At 44.7% G+C, this 23,603-nt stretch overlaps 1 protein-coding gene across 18 annotated transcripts in view; it reads left to right on the forward strand.

The window, feature by feature from the left end:
• Positions 1-23,603, forward strand: part of FRAS1 (Fraser extracellular matrix complex subunit 1) — a 418,617-nt gene that overhangs the window by 40,884 nt on the left and 354,130 nt on the right. For 3 of the 18 annotated variants that reach the window (XM_025206570.1, XM_025206571.1, XM_025206572.1), the window contains exon 1: positions 17,528-18,400. The exons of the other annotated variants lie outside the window; for them this stretch is intronic. In XM_025206570.1, coding sequence (XP_025062355.1) covers positions 18,220-18,400 — 181 coding nt within the window. In that variant the 5' untranslated portion in view covers positions 17,528-18,219. Of the gene's footprint in view, positions 1-17,527; positions 18,401-23,603 lie in introns of those variants that run through there. 18 annotated transcript variants of the gene reach the window in all.

The raw sequence follows: 23,603 nt of genomic DNA on the forward strand, positions 1-23,603 counted from the left end.
CCCCCCCCCCCCCCCCCCCAAAAAGACCTTTTACCCATTCCACATCTTTCATTCTTGCTCTGTAGCTCTCTGCTAGCTTTTTAACAGCTTCTCATTTTGTGCTCACACAAGCTTTACTGGATTTGGCCGTTTAGATTAAGATCTAAAAATATTTGATAAAATAAGGTGAATCAGGTTACAACATCTAAAGTCATACATCCTCTTTGTAGCTAAAAATGTGTGCACTTGCTAACTGTAAGCTAGTGAGAATTTACATATCTGATTTGGAATGTCTGTTATTTATACTAGTGTAAAAAAAAATCATCCCCTGCTGTGCCTAACGGTAAGAATAGAGCACTGTAACACATGTAGTAAATGTGAATCATGCATGATTCCTTTTTAAGTTGCCGTATATGTAGCTAACTTTAGCTGTAAGTAAAGAGAAACAGGCAATGAAATCACAGATGTACAGTTCACACAACAGTACAGTGACAAACAGTGTACAGTGACAAACAAGGAATGAAAATACAGAGGGGTTCACTTGAACTCTTTGGGAGAATTAATGATCTAATGTTCAAACCAAAGAAAGTAAACTGCTGAGCTGTTTAGAACACACAGGTCCAGACTATGTTAAGAAGCTTTCCACAAAAATACTGATGTGGAGAGGAAAGTATTTTTAAAAGTGGGATATGGATGTCACAAATTCCATTTCCAAAATTAATGCTAGCAAGATTAGCCTTTCCATACCAGAGAGAAGAGTTTTCCAGGTTGCTAACAGTTACAAGTAGTGGTGTTTATCAGCTGCCTGTTGATTAAGTATCAAAAGCACTGTTCAAACTATTCCCAATGAATGATCTGATTAAATATAACTCTTATCTTATCTCACCTTCCAAAAGTATTTAATCTTCATGTTCAAATATAGCCAGTCTTCTCTGTCTTCAGAATGTAAGCTGTTAGATGCAGGTTGTGATTAATATGAAGTTAATCAACTACATAGGGTGAATATGTTCTGGAATGCAGCACTTTGAGCTGCAATGAGAAGCAGTGAACACATTTTTTAAATGTCACCAGTGATCTTGAAAGTGAGTTCATGTCTGTTCAGCTTCTGATATCAGAAAGGAGACTGCTGTTCAGAAAGTGCTGTGCCCCCATTCTTTGAAAATCAGGCCACTTTCTGATGTCTTGAGTTGAGCACCCAAAAATCAAAGAATCCAGGACTGCTGCTGACTCTTGCAACATCTTGGCCAAGATTAATTGTTCAAGTGATGGAACCTAATGCCTGTTTCAATCTCTGAGTGTATCTGGTATGAAATAGATATTTCTAGATGCCTATGCATAGTCTCACTGCTGTGTTTCCTGCTGGTTTTGGGGTATGTGGAAATAATTAAAGGTGATTTTTTGTTTGTAGCTTGAGGTAGCTATTTTGTGTATTAGCCATCTGTTTCAGCATTAGATTGTGCCTTTAGTGCAGGGGTGGGAAATTATTTCAGGCGGAGGGCTGCCTACCCAGTTTTGGCAGGCTGTCGAGGGCCACATGGGTAGCCTCGCCCCTTGACAGGTGCCCTGCCCCTCAACAGGTGCCCCACCCCTGGTCACCATCTTGGGACCAATGTCCCAGGGCCAGCACTGGTGGGGCCCAAAGTAGGGCACAGGTTGGCAGGGGTCTGTGTAGCCAGGCTGGGCTGCACCAACGGAGAGGGAGGAGCTGGCCCAGCTCCATAGAGCCCCTGCCAGCTGGGACCCCATGCTCCTGCCACCCTGCTCTGGGCCCCACTGGCACAGGCCCCAGGACACCGGTGCGGGCCCCGTGCTCCTGCTGGCTCCTGCAGCTGCTCACTGCCCCCCAGCCTCGCAGTACAGGTGGGGGGCAGCACACAGCCCTGACCCCCTGCTCGCTGGCAGGGAAGAAGCTGGTGCTGAGCATGGGGAAAAGCAGCCCCTTGCCCCCTCCATGGCTGGCACTCTCTGCTGCAGGCGCTCACAGCCCGCGCGGGGCTGTTCTGAGCAGGCACAGGCAGCCTCAGGCAGTCTGTGAGCAGCTGCAGCGTGGGGCGCTGGCCACAGGGCAGGCGAGGGGCCGCTTTTCTCCAGGCCACATTTCCCTGGGGTCCTCCCCTGCCCTTCCCCCTTACCTGAGTTTCCAGCACGGGGCAGCCACATGTTCCCAGGTCAGAAACCCCTGCTGGGACTTCTGGCTGGGGGGGCGGGGCTGGGTAGGCCATGCTGTTGTGGGAGCCACTGGGTTTCCCCTGGGTCCTACTGCCACTGGTTCCTGTCATTTTTTACAGGAACCAAAGGTAGATAAATATTAATTTTCCAAATTTTTTTAGGTGCCCCGTGGGCCAAATCCAGCCCATGGGCCATATTATGCCCACCCCTGCTTTAGCGCCTCTACAATAGGATAAAAAGCAATAGGAGGAACTGGTGGGGACAGGATAGATTTTGACATACATCTGGCTAGCATGAATGCTTCAGTGTAAGCAAGCTAGCAAATGCGGAGTTACATTTGCCCCCTGTATCGATTTAAAGAACAGCACTGAAAAAAAAAAAAGAAAAACAAATTTTCTTTTGTTGAGATGCACCTTCAAAATTGAGATGCACCTTCAAAATCGCACTTCATACATGAGACCACTGTGCAACCTTGCCTCTGCCAGAGGTGGTTCATACATATGTTTGTGGATATCCCATTACCATTAAATGACCTACACCTCAAATTCTTTATAATCTATTATACTTGGGGACCTACTGAATTCGGCGTGGCTGCCCCCAATTTCACTGTCTGTGCATGGCGTCGGGTGCTGTTTTCCAGGAAGAGTGGGGCAGGCCCACCCATGCCTCTGGCTGAGGGGTCCCAGAAGTCCTGCCCCTCCCCCAGAGATCGACAGATGGCAATCTGTTAATCTTGGGGAGGGGCAGGACTTCTGGAGCCACTTGGCCAATCAGAGGCATGGGGGTTGGGGGGACCCTGCTGTATTTCACCATGAAAATCCTCACCCCAGCACAGCTCCCCCCATGCTTCAGGATGCCAGGGCTTCCTGCCTGTTTCTGTTTTTATAGTGCTTGCCCCTCCCACCCCCCAACTTGCTGCTGATTTTGCACCTTTTCACAGTCCTCGCACCCTTTATGTGGGGACTGCGCTTTTCACAGAGACCAAATTCACAGGTTCTGCAGAAATCACAAATTTGATATGTCCCTAACTATACCAATCCAACAGCCACATTTCTATTTCTGTTCTGCACAACATAAAAATCCCATGCACTGGTACAGGTTGGGAACTGCCTGGCTGGGCAGCAGCTCTGTAGAAAAGGATTAGGGGGTTACAGTGGACAATAAACTGAATATGAGTCAACAGTGTGCCCTTGTTGGCAAGAAGGCTAATGGCATACTGGGCTGCACTGGTGGCGGTGTTGCCAGTGGATCAACACAAGTGATTATTCCTGTCTATTAAGCACTGGTGAGACCACATCTGGAGTACTGTGTCCAGTTTTGGGCCCCCCACTACACAAAGGATGAGGACAAATTGGAGAGAGTCTGGCAGAGGGCAATGAAAATGTTTTGGGAGCTGGAGTACATGACTTCTGAGGAGGGGCTGAGGAAACTGGGCTTATTTAGTTTGGAGAAAAGGAGACTGAGAGCGGATTTACCTGAAGTGGGGTTCCAAAGAGGATGGAACTGGACTGTTCTCAGTGGTAGCAGATGACAGAACAAGGAGCAACGGTCTCAAGTCGCAGCAAGGGAAGTTTTGGTTAGATATTAGGAAACACTTTATCACTAGCAGAGTAGTAAAGCGCTGGAACAGGTTATCCAGGTCGTGGACTCCATCCTTGGAGGTTTGAGCAGGGGGTTGGACTAGATGACCTCCCAATGTCTCTTCCAACCCTCACTTTCTATGATTCTCTCATTCTCTTGATAACCCAGGCTGATGATACTGTACCTTTGATTCATTCGTACTCGTCTTTAGGATTTTGGCGTGTGGCAGAAGGGGACAAGGGGAGCATGGAATTAATAACTACTATCATTAGAACTTTTGCTGGGGGAGGAGATCCTAGGAAACCTTAGTAAAGTCTAAATCAGCTTTATAAAAAGCCTTACAATACAAAGGGTAGTAGATAGCAATTATGTTCTTGTCCTGTGTAGGACATACATCTTTCCAGCAGGAGGAGTCCTATGACTAAATTGCTTTCAGCGTGTCCCCTGTGGATTAGTCTGACAGTTTACAAGGAAAGCAGACAGGACTGAAAACAGTGGAAGAGCTCAAATGTTGTTTTAATTTTTTATCTGCAATAACAAATGTTTGAAGTGGCATGGGGGATGTATTCATGAGGCTAGTTAAATCTCATTTCCCAGCTACCATAAAATAAACTGGTGTGATAAAATAAGCTTCAGAAGAGATAAAACAAGCATTTTTAGAAGGAGAGAGAGACTGGTTCCCAGTAAAAGCTTTAGAAATAACCATAAATGTGACATTGACAGTAACTTTATATCAATACCTCATACCTCAGGGGCTTCCAACTGAAACAGAGCTTAGGTGGCTTTGGGCTGGACTACTGTGAATATGTAGAAGAGAGGACATGGCCTCTCCCATCCACATTCACTAGCTGCAGGAGGTGACAGAAGCACCCTCTACATATTGCCTGTATTACTCAATTGCCAAATTGTGCAATTAACTTAGACTGGTATACATGCAAATTAACAATCATGCCATAAAAAGTTCAACCAACTATAAAACTATTGCTGAAAATGTGTAATAACTCTATATCTGGTTACTATCCACCTTTAATTTGCACGTGTAGCAGGGTGGTTGAGAGTCCTGTCAGCTGACCAGACTCCCAGCTGCGGGGCTACACCATGCACAACCAGTGCTGGATTCCCACAGCTGAGGAGACTCTCAGCCTTGGCAGTGCAGGACTCTGGATCCCAGCAGCTGCAGGACACAGCTGTGATCTTACCAGCTCCAGGGGTGCATGGAGCACCCCTGCAGCTGGAAGCCCTGTCAGCTGAGGGGGCTCCCAACCATGGGAGCCTGCTTTCTGCCGGGGCAGGAAGAGCCTGGGATGTGGCATGACAGGAGGTGTGATTGTATGGATTGTACATTAGATCCCAACAAACCTTTACCTGCATATGTAGAGGGGGCCAAGATAATGTATGGATGTATCATTATGCAAAGTTAAAATGCGGGGAGATACTCTCCATTGTTCATAAAATTAATTTTAACATGCCACTTCAGTTTACAGTTGTTTGAAAGAGAGAGAGATCTGTTGCTTATTATATTTTAATGGGATGATCTCAATTAATTTACAGTCAGTAATTAATAAATCTCTTAATACATCTGTGACATACATGCAGTCTCCACAGACTGGTAGTCTACACAGTCCCTAGTCTACACAGAGGGAAAACAAGAGAGGGTTTTTTTTATTATTATTCCAAAGGTGATGACTATCTTGGGTGTTTGTCTAAGATCACCTTTAAAGGGTCTGATATGCAAAAACAGTGCTGAGAACTAACCCCTTGAAAATCAGACCTTTATAAGGTATGTCACTTTGGGTACTCAGTCACTAGTCTCTTTTGAAAATCTTTGCCTAAATGCCTTAACTATGGTCATGCTCCCAGTCAGCGGCAGAGTTAGGAACAGAGCTCAGAGCAGAGGACGTTTTCTGGAGTACTAGGTTACTGACATTTACCTTTGATTAAATCCGGTGTTATTAGCTTTGAAGGACATGTGGAAAGTTACATGGAGACCAGTGTCAAAATTTGACTCTTAAAAATGTAACTTTAAGCAAGAAATGTAAATAAGTAGAATACAGGAACCATTCCCAAAATATATTTTTATATAAGAATCTAATGTTGCTGTTGTTTAATAAATGAGTGAACAAAATATGATATGGAGCAGTAGGGGATTTATGTGGAGTAATAGGCTTTGTACTGGCCTTCTGTGCAGGAGTGACTTTCAGCTTATACCTTTATCACAAAATCAGCATATATAGGAGGAAGTTGTCTTTTCTCTGGTAAAATGAAACCCATTAAATGTCTTACCTTATACTGTTAATCCAAAAGGATTCCTTTTTGTATGTACAGACACAACAAATCCTTCCTTCCTTCCTTGTAAAACAATACTAGCTGTAAATAAGTAAGAACACACTAATGTTAAGCAAATCTTTTATTTAAATGTCAGCATCCTGGGGACTAAGTTTAAATCATCTTCAAGAAAGAGCATGGCATCTTATATCAATGTTTTGTTTGCATTTCTTATGAGAATTGTGAAGTAGTTAGGGTGCAACTGCAGCCTCTGGCAGTGAACAAAAGCTCATCTTAAATTACTGTCCTGTGCCAAGGAAAACTCCCAAACAAAAGAGGTTCTCACTTGATTTCTAAAGGAGTTGCTGTTTGCTTTCCAGTTCAACAAAGCATTATTAAAGCTGAATTGTCTTTGCTATCGAATATCTGTTAGGAAAATTTTGCATGACATGGTTTTTTTCTGGTGTAAGAAATCTCCCTAAATATGTTACCTATGTACTATTTGAACCCACAGGGTTTGGGTATTTGTGTGGGAGTAGGGAAGGGGGAGGCTCAAACATTTACTAGCAATTTTTTGTGGAAAACTCTTGGAGGTTCAGAAGAGGTACAGGACTCTCCCCTGTTAGTACAGATCTGTTACCCCCAAAAGTACGATTTTGTGGGTTTTTTTAACTCTCTCGTGCACTTCTTTATATTGATCTCTATCTGAAGATAAGCTTTTGATACACATAGCAAAAGCTGGAGGGGTTAAAGTGACAAAAACTGTTAGTGTCATGGAAAAATTCTCAAGAAAGATTAGAATGGTTTAGAATTAAAGAAGAGCTTGAATAAGAAATGATGTGATAAAATATGCAGAATAATTAATAGTACAGAGAAGTACTGGATAGACATCACATACCTCACCCTTTTTTTCATCAATCAAGAGCAAGGAGATATTTGAAGGCAAGAAAATAAATTTAAATGTGATCAAACAAAATATTATTTTATATAACACACAATTCTACTGTGGAAGTCATTGTCAAGTGGTATAATTAAGGCCAATCACTTGGCAAGTGAAAAAAAGAAAGAGGCATTTAGGCCAGGTACAGACATTGTACTTTTACCTGTATAAGTGATTGGAAGCAGGTTTATGCCCATAGTAGAACAGAAGTTTGGCATGCATAAACTGACTGGTACAAAAACGGGAGAGCCTGGTCTAAGATTTGCCCCCTGCCCCTAAACTATGCTGTTTATAGAAAACCACTTAACTTAGATCCTTGGGGTTGCTGAGTGGCTGTACCCAGTCTAGGGTATTTCTAATTAGTACTAATTAATACTAATTTATAGAGCTGTTATAATAAGGATGAAAAAGCTGAATGTGATTCATAGGTTCCATGAGGAAATGGGGGACAGGACTAGATGTTTCTACAGGGCTTCAAATGGGGGCAGATATGGGACAAAACTACCTGTTGTTTGTATGCTGCCTATTGCCGGGGGGGGGGGGGCTCTGATCTTTACCTGTGACTCTGTGCTATCAAAGTAGAAATAATAAATAATAACTCAACCCATGGCATGACTTTGCAAGATGTTCCTTCACAAGCCAAGTGTAATAAAACAGTCTCAAAGCCCCTGTTAACTTTAGTAGCCTGAGGTTTGCTCTGAGATTTAGACAGATCTTTTAACTGGAATTTGTAAGGGCTTCTATGAAACTATATTCAAAACAAAAATCAAACAAGAAATAGTCATATCCGTCCAGATTGCAATTAGAGGTAGAAAAAATACATAGATCTGTGATGTTTTACAAGCCTATAGAAAGTTCTAAAACATATGCTTTGACCAATGATTTCAGGAATATTTTTTTCCTTTTGAAATCCACATTCTTCCCCCAGCCCGCTCAAAGGAAAAGAGATTTTTTTATTTGGCTCCCAGAACTGATACATTTCTAAAAGCTTCTGCATTATAGATCTTGACTTCTGTTGCTGACTTTAACAGCTCCTTTGGAACAGAAGACTCAATATTAATGCAAGTAACTATTATGGCAGCTTCAGACTTTACACAGATTGTAACAGCTTGCGCTTCAATGCTTTCTTTGCAAAACAGGTCTTCTCTTCATCCTGTCCTTCATCTGTTCTTTTAGGTGTGATGTGATGGGACTAGCATTGTTTTGATTCAGATAAATACTATGCATTTCTGTGGATATATGGGTGAACCAGAAAGAAACAGTTTGTATCTCTGCCATGGACTGAGTCTGAAACTTTATGAAGGGCTGGAATGGTTCAGTGAAGAAATGTCCTTCCTCAGGAACCCAGATCACCCAGCTAGCCCATAAACTGTTTTTCCTTCTGACTGTGATCCCTATAAAGAAGCTTCCCAGCCCCCTCAAATTGTTATGCCTTTGCCTTTAAAGGGGGCATGGATGGGACCCTACTGCATAACTGAGTGAAGACATTAGCGTGCAACTTGTTTATGAAGCTGTATGATTCATAGCAGGAAAATAGAAGTTATCAAGATATGGGCAAGAGCAGGAGCAGGACTTTTGGAGATGCACAGTTATCCACCTCTAGCCCAAAGAAGGACAGGTAACTGAACAATGAGGTACAGTTTAATTGTATAAGGTATAATATTGTATTTTAGGATGGGATACCTCAGAACATGCAGGAGTCCCTCTTTCCCCACCACAGCTTGAGCAAGGAGATTGTTCTTTCCAAAAACAGTTTTGAACTGACAATGCATTTCTTCCCCACACCCAGGTAAGCAGCTGTTCAGAACCTTGTCACTTTACTGCTGCTTAAGAGTCAGCAATTGCAAATTGTATTGTTGTGAGAAAAGCGAGAAGATGAGGGAAAACATTAGTGTCACAGAATGATATGCAGGACAGAGAAGAGGGGAGAAAAAGGGAACAAAAGGCTGAGAAAAACAAAGTCTGGGATGGGGAGTGAGGGAAAATGAGAGGAGAGGGGAGATAAAGGAAACAATGAAGCCATAGGATTTTGAAAAAGGGGTTCAGGAGCAGTTATTGGCACTGCAGGGGTGGCTGCATCCCTGCTCCCAGCCTCCCCACCATCACTAGGCCAGATAAACTGGTGGTTTTCAACTTGTGGTCTGCAGATCCCTGGGGGGTCCGCAGACTATGTCAAAGGGGTCTGCAAAAGATGACTACAATCAATCAAAAGTATGTGAATACCCACGCTTACAATTCAAAAGGGTCCGCACCTCCATTTGAAATTTTTTAGGGGTTCAGCAAATGAAAAAAGGTTGAAAACCGCCGAGATAGACCATGCTATGGGAGAAGCAGCAAGAGATTTTTTTTTAAAGTCCCTGAATCAGGTAAGAACTCACCCCATTCTCTGCACCTTCTCACTTCCCCTCCGTGCTAAGTGGTACATCCCCTCCCCTCCTGTTCTCTCCTTCCCCCTCTCTACTTATGCTTGTGGGTACAAGAAAGGGAGACCTGTCCACAGCTGCCATAAGAACATGTGAAATCCTATGAAATATGAACTTTCATTTCTACCCAGGAGAACTTTTACAATCTTTTCTCCAATGCCTGATGAAGGGTGTTTGTGCCTGAAAGCTTGCTTAAAAAACACGACTACAACCTGGATACCTAACATAAGAACTGCCATTTACTGAACCATTTTGCCCAGTATCCTATCACACAGGCTAAGTACAGACAATCAAAATGCCCGAGGCTCAGTCAATTAAATCATTGCAGGTTAATCTAAGCTGCGTAGATTTGAACCAATAAACAAGTGAACAGACATTCATTTTTGATTCTGGAAATGCACTGAGAAATCGGAGAAGGTCCAGAGGCGGGCAACAAAAATGATCAAGGGCTTGGAAGGCAACTCATTTGAGGAGAGGCTAAAGGAGCTAGGCATGTTTAGCTTACATAAAAGTTGCTTAAGAGGGGAATAATAGCAGTCTTCAAATACTTTAAGGGCTGTCATCAAGAATAGGGAAAGCACCTTTTTTTTCTCTTGCTGCGGAGAGGAGGACACAGACCAACAGCTTGACGTTGCAGCAAAATAAAATTAGGTTGGATATCTGGAAAAACTTCACTGTTAGAATAGTGAAGTAGTGAAATTAGACTCTCCATTACTAGAGGTGTTCAAGGAAAGGTTGGATAGCCACTGGCTGGGCATGATCTAAGTGTAGTTATGCCTGTTTTCTACCATGGGTATTTCCCAAGCTTCTGGGCTTTGCTAGTTGCTCTTGCCCCTCCCCCTTCCTCCTTTTTTGGCTATATGTCAGGGTGTTTTTAAGCCTCCCCAGAGGCATTAAGTGTTTGCTACAGCTAAACCTTTGGTCTTCAACTCGGGTGTGCTGATTTTCCTGCTAGGAGCAAAGCTAGAGGTTCCTGGGTAGAAGATCTTCCCCCTTTGCTCAGAGTCAGACCAATCACTATATTTGGGGTCAGGAAGGAATTTTACCCAATGATCATATTCTTATAGACCTGTGGGGGGGGGTTTGCCTTCCTTTTTAGCTGGGGATATGGCTCTCTATCTGGGACCTCTTTAGCATATATTGACAACATATTATAGAAGCAGGACATTGGCTGCCATGGTTCCCCTGCTTTATCTGTGGCAGGTTAGGTGGTAGGTCTATGTTGTGTCAGGGTTGAGGGTAGTATTATGTAAAGTTTAGATTATGATTGTATGGGATGGTTTGGATTGGGATGATCCTGCCTTGGGCAGGGGTTGGACTAGATGACCTCTGGAGGTCCTTTCCAGCCCTGCTTCTCTATGACTTTGACTGAAGATGGTACACTATCACAAACAATTAACACCATATGGCTATGCTGTACACAGGTTTAGGGCAGGACATGGAGAATCCCATGTGTGGCTGAAATTGCAAGAGACAATAGCATATAGATGTATAATGTATTAAATTGCATAGGAACTAGTGGGTCCAAATACAGGTTCAGGACTGAATACCAGTAATATAATTTTGACCAATTAGCCAATTCTTTTAATTTATGTTCAGTAAGACAGAGGTTGGGGTACAGGTCACCAAAGCTGGTAAATGTTTCTGGGAAGAAGCGATCCACAAGGAACTGGCCTGAGAGGGGGGGAAAGCAAGTCCAGCCCGACTTCTCTATGATTCTATTTCAGCAGAGTTAATGTCCTGAAAGCACTAAACTGGGTTCCTTAATGAGTGATTATTTTTCAATCAGTTCTCATCTCTTTTTTGGGGAGCGGGGTGAGGGGGGTACCTAAAGCAGTGAATGGTGGCCAAGAAGGCATTAATTTCTTGATGTGTTAGTCTCTATTATAATTATTGGTATGAACCCAGCTAGGACTGGGGTCGCATAGCACTAAATGCTGTTATACATTCCCAGGTTAGAGTCCCAGCCTCTAACCCAAAGGAAGAATAGGAGGGGAAACAAGGGCAGAGGTGAAGTTAATTGACCACAGTCACCCAGTAGCAGATCTGGAACTAGAACCTTTGACTCCTTCGTCCCAACAAAGCTTTATGCACTAGATCGTGTTGTCTCTTGAAGCTGTTCTTTTTGTATAGCTGAAGCAGATTTAAAAGAGATTTCAAAGCTGCTGTTTTACCATCCAGCTTTTAAGGAGCCCACATGGAAAGCTAGACTTTTCTGCCAGCCTCCATCCATTTCAGCAAGATGTTTACATGGCAAGAAAATGCTTCCAGTTTACTTTCAGGACCTCTTGTTTATACCCTTCATTCCAAATGAGACTATGAAATGATGAAGACAACAGGTAGCCAGAACATTTTCATACAGTTGTTCTCCTCTTGCATGTACACCAGGTATAAAAATGCCACCAGGTACCAAAAATGTATTTGTTTGGCTGTTCCATAGCTAGTGAAGTGACTACTAGGAGTTATGATTCTCCTGTCACTTGCACCAGTTTTATACCAAAAGCTTCCTACTAAGATCAACAGAGTTGCTCCTGTTTTTCACCTGTGTAAGTGAAAGGAGATTTGGGCCTAACAGTTCACTTCCTTGTTTCCGCTGTATTTTAAATTAATATAAAATATTTGTTTTGTTAATGTTAAAACATGTGTACTGCTGTTAATTATTTCTTTCTGCTCCTCTCCTTATAATTAACACCTGCTATTATCTAATGAGTGCTGGCCTGGTAAAGCAGAAAGAGGCTCATCATGCAAATTGCTATGTGCATTTTGGATCCATGCCCCAGTTTTACATCTTATTTCTTACCTTTATTTTAATGATTGTAGCACCATAGCTTAGTGGGGTTCATCAAGTATCCAACAAAGTTTTTCTCTCACTCACACCTCAGTACTATTAACAGATGATTGAAACATTACCATTGAACAATGATAAAGCAGGGTGGTGTTTGTTGGTCTGATCATATGAGTACAAAAACTTTGTTTAAAGTGGGCAGGAGAAAAAGACTTCAGCAGGCTGGTAGGAACAAATTATCAAATCATTGTGTTAGGTCAGTGACTCAACAAGCTATGGCTGGATCCAATTGGCAGGGTTGGTTCAGGGGCTGGATCCAGCATGGGGTTATCATGTAGTCAGTCCACAGGTGCAATCTTGTATACCAGCTTAGCCCCCTGTGTGCTGTCCCAGACCCGTGTGTCAGATCCAGCCATGGCCCATAGGTTTTCTATGTACAAGCCTGAGTGCATACCAGCACAATCCAATGGATTGGCCCATAGGGATCCCCACAGGTCAGGAAATTTGGTGTTGGGGGAGCAATGGCAGCATTAATTGCTGCAGCTCCAGAAGTTGCAGCAATTAATGCTGCCACTGCTTTCCCTTTACCAAATTTCCCACCCTGTAAACTAGATGACAGATGGGTTGGAGGCAAGTATTACTGCTTTCAAGGGTGCTGCAGGGTGCCACACAATATTAGTGCAAACACCTACACATGATGCGAAAAATAAATCCTGAGATTTCAAATAGGAATCCATAGTATCAAAAACTTCCTGACCTGGCTGGAATCTTTCTGAGTTCTTTGCAACAGAAGAACTGCTCTATTATTGTTCTGTAGCCAAAAAATGAGTGAAAGGTAAGAGCGGGTGTTTTCCAAGGATGCCTTAAGTCTAACAATGGGTGTCTTGAGTCGGAAAAGGTTGAGAACTACTGGAGTAGATTCTCATATCTGACACAATGGCACACACATTAAGTAATTCAATTTAACTGAAGTCAAAAGAATTACTGGTATTCTGCTCCTAAGCTAATATGTCATATCAGATTTTAGGTTGTGCCTATGTGTGTGCATGCACATGCATTATATTATTTATATATAATATTGTCTGAGTACAAAAGGTGACCAAACGCTCAGCCCACATGCCAGACCAATGCAGAACACGAGAGCAGGTCATGTTCAGCGTGTGAAGAGCTCATGATCATGAGGCCGACCAGCTCGTGATCAGACAGCCTTAACAAATCAGGAGCTGCAGGAGAAGCGTGCCTGCCTGGCCAGCAGACACACTCTCTTAACTGTAAATCAGCAGCCTCCTCTGATTGGCTGAAGAGTTTATAAAAGGGACAGCGCGCTAAAGCGCAGGGTCCCGGGTTCCACACAAGCCCTCGGATAGGACTGATCACCCTGTCCAGGAATCCGTGTCCCCATGGACGAATAGTCATACGAATAGTCATACGCATACGAATAGTCACACCCTGGCTATTATTTCACTGAATAGTGAGCTCTCCATCCGCACGTACATCGGAAAAAGCAATTGCTATCTCCTACCTGTCATCTTTAACTACTGCTTCACCACTGTCGTTTTGTTGTGTAACCACTGTTGGAATCTTACTGTAAGTAAACGTTAAGTTCAATTTTACTATCTTCCAACTGAGTCAGTGTCCCTTTCATCCCCGGCCTGTCCGCAAGGTGGGTTGGTCATCCACCCGCCCCCTGGTTCAACTGGTAAACCGCCTGGTGAGTGTTGCGGTTACTAACAAATATAAAAATGATAGACTGTAATGGCACATGCCCATGTGTGTGTAGGCAAGATTTTCAAAACCAGTCATTTTGGATACCTAATTATAACACCATCAAAAAACCTGGTTTTCAGTGTTTGCCAAGCACCTGACCCTCTGGAAATCTGAGTGCTTTAATATTTCTGAAGTTAGATGGCCAAAAGTTGGGACCTTAGCCACCCCACACAAGTTATTAGTAACTTTTGGGGAGAAAATATCAAGAGGCAGGCATCTTGTAGAATAATATTTATGACAAGATTTAATTAGAATCTGTATTGTAATGTGGATGTACAAAAGGGCTGAATTAAGTTGCACTGGTAGCCTGCAACTGTTGAGTGCTTGTCTCTGCAATATTAACATGCTTGTCATCTTCTTTTCTGAGAATAATACTAAAGCAAAGCATATTCTTTATTCTCTTTTAGTAGCTTCAACAAAGTACTCCTACAGAGTTGAAAATTGTGAACACTATAAACAAAAATCAAAGTGAAAGCAAACCAAAATGACACACAGCTTCAAACTCTTATGGCAAACATTTATTGATGATACCAGATTATTAATTTCAGTCTGTTATTCTTTCATTGGTTGTGGGACCAGAATAAAGTCACCAAAATGTGCAATGTCAAGTGCTCAAAAGCTAGGAAATGCCATTATTAATGTTGCTAAGGCACCAAAATAATCATCCTGAAGGTCTTAAACTCTGCCAAGCAAAAAGAACAAAGCTTTTGCTATACTCATCCTAAAATAAATGATACTGAAAGAATCTGTATCAGTGATACAGAAGATCAGATTAGGTTGTGAGCCATTATTTGCTAACACTTCAAGTAGTCAGAAGACAATATGGACATGCCTTCAGACTCAACATTGCTCCTCCTGAGGTAATGGCTAACCTTTCATTGCCTTCAGTGGCAGCAAGGTTGTATTGTTGTATTCTGGCATGACAAACTTTAGAATTCTTCACTCTAAGAAATTCCAGTATGCTACAATGCAAAAGCAAAAACCACTAATCTTTCTCCTCCTACTCAGAAAAAGAAGCAAAAAAGCTTTTTTTTTTTAGGGTCCTATGGAAATCAACAGAATTGACCCACAATCATACTGTAATTAAACAAAATCTGCAATCTACTTCTGTCACTTCAGAAGTCGTTATTTCTGGGAAATTAGGATGGGAAAAACCTCTGGTCGTATCGGAATAAATGACAAAAGAAGGCAGATTTCAATGTTTTAGGTGCAATTCAATAATTGGCAAATGCATTTTTTTGTTAATATAGTTTAGTTTTTAAAAAGCTCAGTTTCATTTCCTTTTAGCTCGAATTGGCCATGCAAAAAAGCAAGGCAGGATAAGAACATTCCTCACATCATGAGACTAGTTGGGGGTAGGTACTATTCAATCTAAGTAGAGATATTAGAATCTGGCCCAATATAATTAAATCAACATTGGCCATTCCTTTTATATAAAAGAAACAAAGTCATTGGAATTCAGCACTGGCACAGGATCAGTGCCTCCTGCTTTGATAATAAATGTCTTGGATTTGCCCTGACATTTGTTTATTCATAAGCAGCAGCAGGAGGCCATGGTCCTGTGACAACATTCTGTTTCACCTGACATTATTGCTTAAATATATTTAAAGATGAAGTTGCTGAAGTTTTCTCTGGAAAGGCTGCAAAAGTAATGGTCATTCTCCTCAAGTCCAAACTGAAACATCAGTAAAGGAAAACCAAGCAGCCTTACAATAAACTCTGGTTGTGCCACTGAATTGTATTTCATTTTTTAAATTATTATTCTTGATGTAGTATGGTATCACAGTCCCTACTCCAGTGCCTTTGTAAACTAAAAAGCTGATCCTGGCACCACGTGAATGAGAGAGCCTTTTGTGTCCATGTGTACCCAGACCTGGACACAAGCATGGGCGAACTGAGCACCTGCCTGGAGCCCAGACAGAAAGGGGGGCCCGAAAATTAACAAAAAATTACACTTGCTAAAAAACGTTTTAATGTTGTGCATATCCAGAATTGGCGATGTTATCAATTGAGAATTAACTATTTAAAGACATTGATATCACAGATGTGATACAGATTTTTACAAGAAAAAAATCATGATCTCTGACAAAGGGCGGCCCGATACTGAAAGTTTGTCTGATACAAAAGACTCCACCAGGAGTATAGATATGGTACTGTGTGCACCCCTACTGAATCAGGACTGTAGCTTAAATATTAACAAGGTATAGTGGGCAAGTAGTATCACTGGCTAAGTATTTATCTTAGAGCAGCACCTAGAGTCTCCATTGAAGATCGGAGACTCACTGTCCCAGGCCTGGAACATTCACATAACAGAAGATGGTGCCTGCCTCTAAGCCATGGGTCAGCAATCTCTGCCTGCCACGTGGCCCGCAGAACTGTTGGATCTGGCCTTCTGCAATATTCAGTGGTGCGGGACCAGCTGCAGGCACTCTCCCCATGCTGACATAGAGAAGCACTAGCTGCTGTGGGAACAAGTGGTGGTTGGTGCCCAGGTCCTAATCCCCACCTGCCTCTGCCCAAGGATAGGTCATTCTGTCCCACATCAGGAAAAGGTCGCCTACCCCTAGTCCAGCGTGGGAGAATGAGAAGTGAAGTGATTGCCTGAGGTCACACAGCAGATTAGTGGCAGAACTGGAAACGGAAGACAGCTCTCCTTGACTTCTTGTCCAGTGGATCATGCCACCCCACAACAGGAGCTCATGTGAAACAAATGCTGCTGTATTCTGTATAAGACACTTTGCCACTCCCAGTCTCAGGGCCAGGCCTTGAAAACCTCTTAAACTTGAGTGGGAACAGGATCCAGACTTTGTTGTAGAAGGCTGTCCAAAGCGCCAGTTTTCTCAATGGGAGCTACTAGGTCATAGAGAGATCTCACGACCTCCCCTGGCCTTGGCTCTGTGCAACTTGTTTGGATCCAATCTCAGACAAAAGGCCACACTATAAACTCCAGCAGAATTAATCAGGGGGGATCAGGTTGCTCTCTCTCTTTGTCATGTGACCTTCTGGAATCCCAGCCAGGCCCTGGGTCTATTTTCATGCTGATAGAGAGGGAGTTTCTTTAAAACAGGGGATCCCAGCTCTGGTGTTGCTGATTTTTTTTTTCTTCCTTTCCAGGCATGCGGGACTCTAGGATCTCGCTTTACTTCTTGGGGAATTCTTTGTCTTTGCAAATATCCCTTTGCCAAGCCTTTATAATTAACACCCCCTGCCCTCCCCTCCCACTCCAGCTTCTCTCTCCCCAGACCTGCTGCAGGAGCTTTGCCTGTCTGGGAAAAAATATCATACACTTAAAAGGCAAGTGTGTGTAGGGGGTAATACTTCTCCAGCCATAACCAGTAGCGGTGTGTGTGTGTTGGTGTGTGCAGGGGGCTTAATACTTCTCCAACCACAGCCCAGCCACAATCACAGCCACAAGAGAGAGAGAGAGAGAGAGAGAGTGTGTGTGTGTGTGTGTGTGTGGAGTAATAGTTTTCCACCCATAACCAGTAGCAATGTGTGTGTAGGGGGTAATGCTTCTTCAACCACAAGCGCTGTTTGTTCCTTTCAGGGGTGTACTTGGTAGCCGTGTTGGTCTGAGACAAAAAGACACACAAAAAACTAGAACTCTTGGTTCCAAATGATACCTTTTATTAGACCAACAAGAAAATGGCAAGAAAATTTTCGTTTTCTGCAAGCTTTTGGGATCAAAGTCCCTTTGTCATTTGTTCCTTTTGCATCTTTTTTAGCGATCGCCTGCACCGAGATAAGCCGAGAGGCAACGCATTTTGTGTGTGTGTGGTGTGTGTGTGCGTGCGGGAGAGCAGAGAGCTGCGGCAGCAGCACAAACTTTCCTGGGAGGAGGGGGAGGCTCTTCCCTCCCCGCCGGCCGCGAGCAGTGCGGGAGCGGGGAGGCTGGGAGGCGAGGGGCTGCACCAAGGGCCCAGCCCCTTTCCCAGGCGAAGGAGCCCCTTGTCCGCCCCCAAAGCTGGGCGTCGTGGGATCCGGGGGCTCGGGAGCGCCGGTCGGAGGACAGAGCGACCTGCCGGGGCGCTGCTGTGGCTCTCGGCCCCTGCAAGCGGCGGGCACCGAGCACGAGGGGACTTGGCCGGGCTGCGAGCCCAGCTGGGGCTGCACAACTTTCAGGGACAGGCTGGTGCTGATCGCAGCCCCTGGCGCCGCTGCACTGGAGGGCGACCGGGGTGGGGGAAGCGGCGTCTCCCTCCCGGGCCCCACTGACATTTGGCTTCCGATTCGCTGCCGAAGTCTCCGGGACTAGTTGCACCCCCGCAGCTGACCCCAGCCAGGTGGAGCCGGGCGTGCGGGGCGATTGCATGAAGCCGGTGCCTCTCCCCGCAGCGGCGGGGCCGCGGAAGGGGCGGCCGAGGCTGCTCCAGCGGAAGACCCCGGCGGCGGGGCTGGCGGCGCTGCCTACGGCTATGGCTTGCCTGGGAGCCTGGCTCCGCTTCTCCCTGCTCTGGGCTGCACTGGCAGCGCGGCCACCTCGGGCGGAAGGTGAGTGGCTCCCCCCACCAGCATCTGTGGGGTGCTTTGCACGGGATTAACTTCTGGCGGCGGGGGTCGCTCTGCCTTATATCACCGGCGCTATAGCATCCGCGGGGAGGGAGGTCCCTTAGGCCGGCCCCTACGTCCCGCAGCATTGCCCCGGGCCCGGGCCCTGCGCAGGGCGGCTGCCTGGAGACTTCTGCCCCGCTGCGTGAGGGAATGAATGGGCGCGCGTCACAAGGGAGGGAGCGCGCGTCACAATGGCCTGCCCCGCCGGAGCCCGCGTGTGCCTGGGGCAGGGGCTTACAGCGGGGGCCCCGTGTACCGAGTGCTGAGGTCAGGCCAGGTGGCAGAGGGGGAGCAGGGGGCTGGGCTAGGTGACCTCTTGAGGTCCCTTCCAGCCCTACTTTCCCATGATCCTAGAAGAGCCAGGGCTGAGGGGTGCAGGGAGCTGCACCCTCGGGGCAAGGCTGTCTCCTGAGGGCGGGTGGGAAGTGGGTTTGCATGCATAAGCTTTGGGCTGGGCTGGCAGGGAGTGACCCTCCTCCCTCCACTCTTCCCTCCCTGCCCAGCTGAGGGGTGGTCCTGTGCTGCTTCAGCCACCTGTTGCAGGCAGCTGGGGCCAGCAGCTGTGGTGGGGGATCCAGCTCTGGGGCTAGACTCCGCTTCCTTTGCTGCCACTCATGGCAGCCCTTGCAAGCTGGGAGGTGGCTAGTTCTGGCAAGGTGCTCTGTGCAGGGCCAGCTCATGGTACAGCCACCCCTTCCCACCTGTCTCCCAGCCCTGCCCCCTCACCTTCTGTTCGCTGCCTCTGCAAATGTGCTGAGGATTATGATCCTTCCAGGCAGCAAGAAAAGGGGAGAGGAAGGTTTTGCCATGAAGGAGCAAGCAGGCTGCAGACTTCTTGGCGCCCCAGGTTCATCTGACTGGAGGGAGGGCTGTGGAAAGCACCCCCATGGTTCAGGGGCCCAAGTCCCCTTGCAAGTGCATGACTAGGAGCCTGGAGCTCTTGCCAAGACAGCCTGCTGCTGCTCCCTTGTGGTTTGCCTGTCTTGCAGTCTGCTCCAGTGCCACAGGCATGCTCCAGCTAGCTTTGAAACAGCTAGGTCAGGTACCTGATGCAGCCTGGCCACCTGATGAAATCAGTAGGCAGCTAAGGAAGTGCTTTTTTGGTAACATAATGCGTAATTAACCTGAGGAACTGACTGTCACAGGATGTGGTGGAGGGTATTTAACTTCAAAAAGGGGATTGGAGATTGTATGTGTCACAGGTCCACCTGCCTGCTATTAAATACAACGGTCAGACGTGTAACTTGGCTTAGGACTCTCCGAAACCTAGGGATTGCTGGTGACTTGTTTGGATCCAATCTCAGACAAAAGGCCCACACTATAAACTCCAGCAGAGTAGTCTATACACTGCTGGGCTGTGCCTAGTGTAGACACATCCTTAGTGTCTCCCTTGCCCAGGTGTAAAATGGGCATAAGGATATTGACTCTTGTCCCAAGAGTATTCTGGGATAAGCGCGCAATGTTTGAGATGCCTAGATTGATTTTTTTTTCGCAGAAGGATCTCAGATTTTAGAAATGTAGGTTTCCCACCAGTTTCACAGGCTGGGGAGATGGAGGTACAGTGATGCTGAGGGGTACCTTTTCAAAAGAGGCCTCTTGTTTGGGATTTACTTCTAGAAGAGCAGAGCTTTTATTTGACTGCATCTGGAGTTGGGTGGGTTTGTATAGGGAGCTGCAAATACGACCCAGTCTCTTAACATCCAGGGTATATTTTTGTCATGCCCATGATGGCTGCTGAGGAGTGCTTGGTTCCTCTTTGTTCTTGCTCAGCATACTCCAGATCCTGGAAATAAGGCAGGGTAGCTGTCTTAAAAACAACCCTCAGTGTTCACCGAGAAGCATGTCCAAGACAGGGAGACAGAGAGTGCTAGAGCACTATGCTGCTCTAAGTCAGCTACATTGCCTCATTCCCAGGATTTGGTATTCTTCAGCTGAAAGCAGGTGGGTGGACGGGATGTTCTTCTTGGTGATAGTCCTAGGCCTGGCCTGGAGATGGTGCTGCCAAATCCCTATTCTCTTCCTTTATTCACCACATTACACTATCTGCCTTTTATATTGCAATATGTAAGCAGTGTGGCTATGATTACATTAGGCTTTTCCCTCTAAAGCAGTAGGACCCAACCTTTTTTGGTAGGTGTGCCATCTGGTAAACATCTCATCCTTCCCGAGTGCCACTCAGGTCCATTTCTCCTGCCCTGTGATCTCTGCCCAATCTGCTGCTATTCTTTCTGCTCCCTGCCCAATCTGCTGCTATGCTTTCTGCTCCCTGCCCTATCTGCTGGTGTTCTTTGCTCTCTCCCCTACCTGCCACGTGGAATCCACACAGAGGCTGCCTATGCCACTTGCAGCACACGTGCTATGGATTGATCACTTCTGCTCTATAAAGTTTCTAGCTCTTGCTGCCATGGGGACAACTCCACCATTGGTAGCAGTGATAACTGTCCCACTTGGCCATCAGTGCTTTGAGCATGATGTCACATCACTCTCCCAGGACAAGTCTTTATAACACTGATGGGAACACCAGCACCTAGTTTAATTTTGCACTCTTCCTATTTGGGGGGAACTGGGTTTGGCAACAGCCAGGAGCTGATAGAGAAGGCCTTAGTGTGGTCGTTTGTCCCAAGTGAAAATTAAGCTAGCTTCTGAGGAAGCAGTTGGAAGGTTTTACTTGGAGGACTCATGGCAGCAGGTGATTGCTGTGAATGGAATTGAGCCAGTGTAATCCAAGTAGTCATTTCTATAGTATTTAAAAAGTGGGACAGAAAATATCATGGGCAGGTAGATTTCAGATGGTGTGCACTGTATGGTGATAGGCCTTTTTGCTGGTGAATTTTAAATTGTTTTTTAGAAGGAGCATGCTGTGTAGATGGGTATGTTCCCTGCATTCTCTCTCTTCTGCTGGCAAAGGCCCCTTTTGTCCTGTACTGCCATTATCAGTGTGGAGTTGGGATGGTACGCATGACAGCAAACACCTGGTGGTATAATCGTCCTATGTAGCTGCCTTTGTCTCCAGTACAGTTCCTTTGCTGTTCCATTGCATGTGGCATTTTGTTTCCTTCTATGCTATATAGAGAGGGGAGGATATAAAATCTGGTTGAGTTTTACTTGCTGTGGAAATGGCAGCCTTTGACTTTGTTTTAAATTTAGACCTTAATGCTTCACTGACATAAACATTTAATTTAATGTAATGCTTTTCGGATTATTAGTCAGTAACAATTAACATATGATTACTTCAGTCACTAGGTACATTTTCATAACCTAAATCATGTTAAAAGCTCAAATTTTATTGAAAGTTAATGAGACTTAGTCTCTTAAGTCATGTAGGCATCTCTACAGGCTTTGCCCACTTTATGTAGTTATCTTGGTCAATTATAGCAGTCATGTGTTTTGTTAAAGAGTACCACTGTCCAGTGTAAAGTCAAAGAATCAAATATGGGAGGAATTATTTGAGAGTAACCTGCCTTCCCTGAAACTGTCCAAATGGCCTCCCAAGTTTAGGGGATACAACACAAGAGTGCCCAGGCAATAGGCTTGCATTTTCCTTCTAGGGTTGTTCAGTGTGTGAGTGGAAATGTATTCCTTTAGGATTCAAGGCAGCTCTTTCAAATGTATTGGGATTTGCAGAAGATTACTCTTCTATAAAACCACTGTGTGAATTGGAATCCTAGGCAAAGTCCATGAACTTGAATTGAAAAATTTGCTGTTCAAGATGTGTTGTATAGATTTTACAGAACAGTTAAGTGACTGTCTCAAGGTCAGGGTGCTTCAGCAGTAAGAAAATTAGCTAAAAAACATAGAATATCCATCTATGCATATATTCCAGGTCAGTACTAGTGTACCCCATAACTGCCATTACAGTCTGTGGTAAGGTGAAATATGTCCTTGCTTTTAATTCAGACTTTAAGAAACAGGCTTTTGTGTCTTTTATTTGCAGTTATAAAGAGGCAGATCTGATGCTGCTAAATGCAGTCAAACAAATAGGGTGTAGGACTAAGAATTTGGAGAAGTGGGATCTGTCCCCATCTCTACCACTGCCCTACTGTGTCATCTTGGGCAATTTTTTTCACCTTTCTGTGAACCCGTTTCCCCTCCCATGCCTAGCCTTCTGCTTGCTTGGACTGTAAATTCTTTCTGGGATAGAGACTGTTTCACTGTCTGTGTGTACAGTGGTTAGCACAATGAGATTCAGATTTTGATTACAACCTCTACATACAGGAATATGATATGTTAATTCTTCCTTTTCTATTATCTTTGGCTTTTCAGAACTTTTAGATTTTCAAGAATATCTTACAGTGGCTTAGACATGTTAATTTACTTGTTAGGATGCCAAACTTCCTTTCAGTTGAGGTAAGAAGAAAAGCAAGAGCAGTAATCCTATTGCAAGGGTAAAATGGTGTTTTCCATCTAATGAAAATGTACTGTTGAGGCAGCATGTGCCACTGGTCTTTTGTTTTAAATCTTGAGGTGTGAATAGATTTTAAGCATTGAAACTATCATTTATCTTTTCATAATTAGAAGAAAAGTAGATAAAATACAATAGAGCCCCATTATATCAACCTCTGTTTTATAATAACCCCCTGCTTTTAACAATCCTGCAATAGGGAGCAATTTTTTCATTATTATGATGCAGCAGATTGACTAGCCCTATTACAGTGAACACTCTTTTCTAATGAAGTTTTCTCCTGGGGCTTCTTTCTAAAGAGATTTTACTGTATTGTAAAGTGAAACCGGAGCAATTCAGGAGAAAGGTGAGGCACAGTAAAGACTTCTTTAGTGGTTAGTGTTTATAATGATAAAAAGTAAGTTCACATAATAAGCATATCTCTTGGAGAACTCCATGGGTCTGATTACTAGGTGGAATTAATTGCCCATTACGAGGGGTGCACCGATAGAGATTTTGGGGGCCGATACCGATAGCTGATTTTTAAGGAGGCATATCGGCCAATACCTATCCAGCTTCCAATACAGCTGTGCACAGCTGGTAAGTCTGGTGTGGTGGAAGGGACAGAAGAGGCAGAGGGGGTGCAGATCAAGGTCCCTGTGTGAGGGAGGGAGTGGGGCTGAGGCTGGGGCAAGCATCGCCCAGCTGAGGTGGGGCAGGGCATGAGATGGAGCCATGGCTCATCCAGGGGGTGCTGGGGGG

The sequence above is a fragment of the Alligator sinensis genome, unplaced genomic scaffold (assembly GCF_000455745.1).
Source record: "Alligator sinensis unplaced genomic scaffold, ASM45574v1 scaffold989_2, whole genome shotgun sequence".
Taxonomy (NCBI): domain Eukaryota; kingdom Metazoa; phylum Chordata; order Crocodylia; family Alligatoridae; genus Alligator; species Alligator sinensis.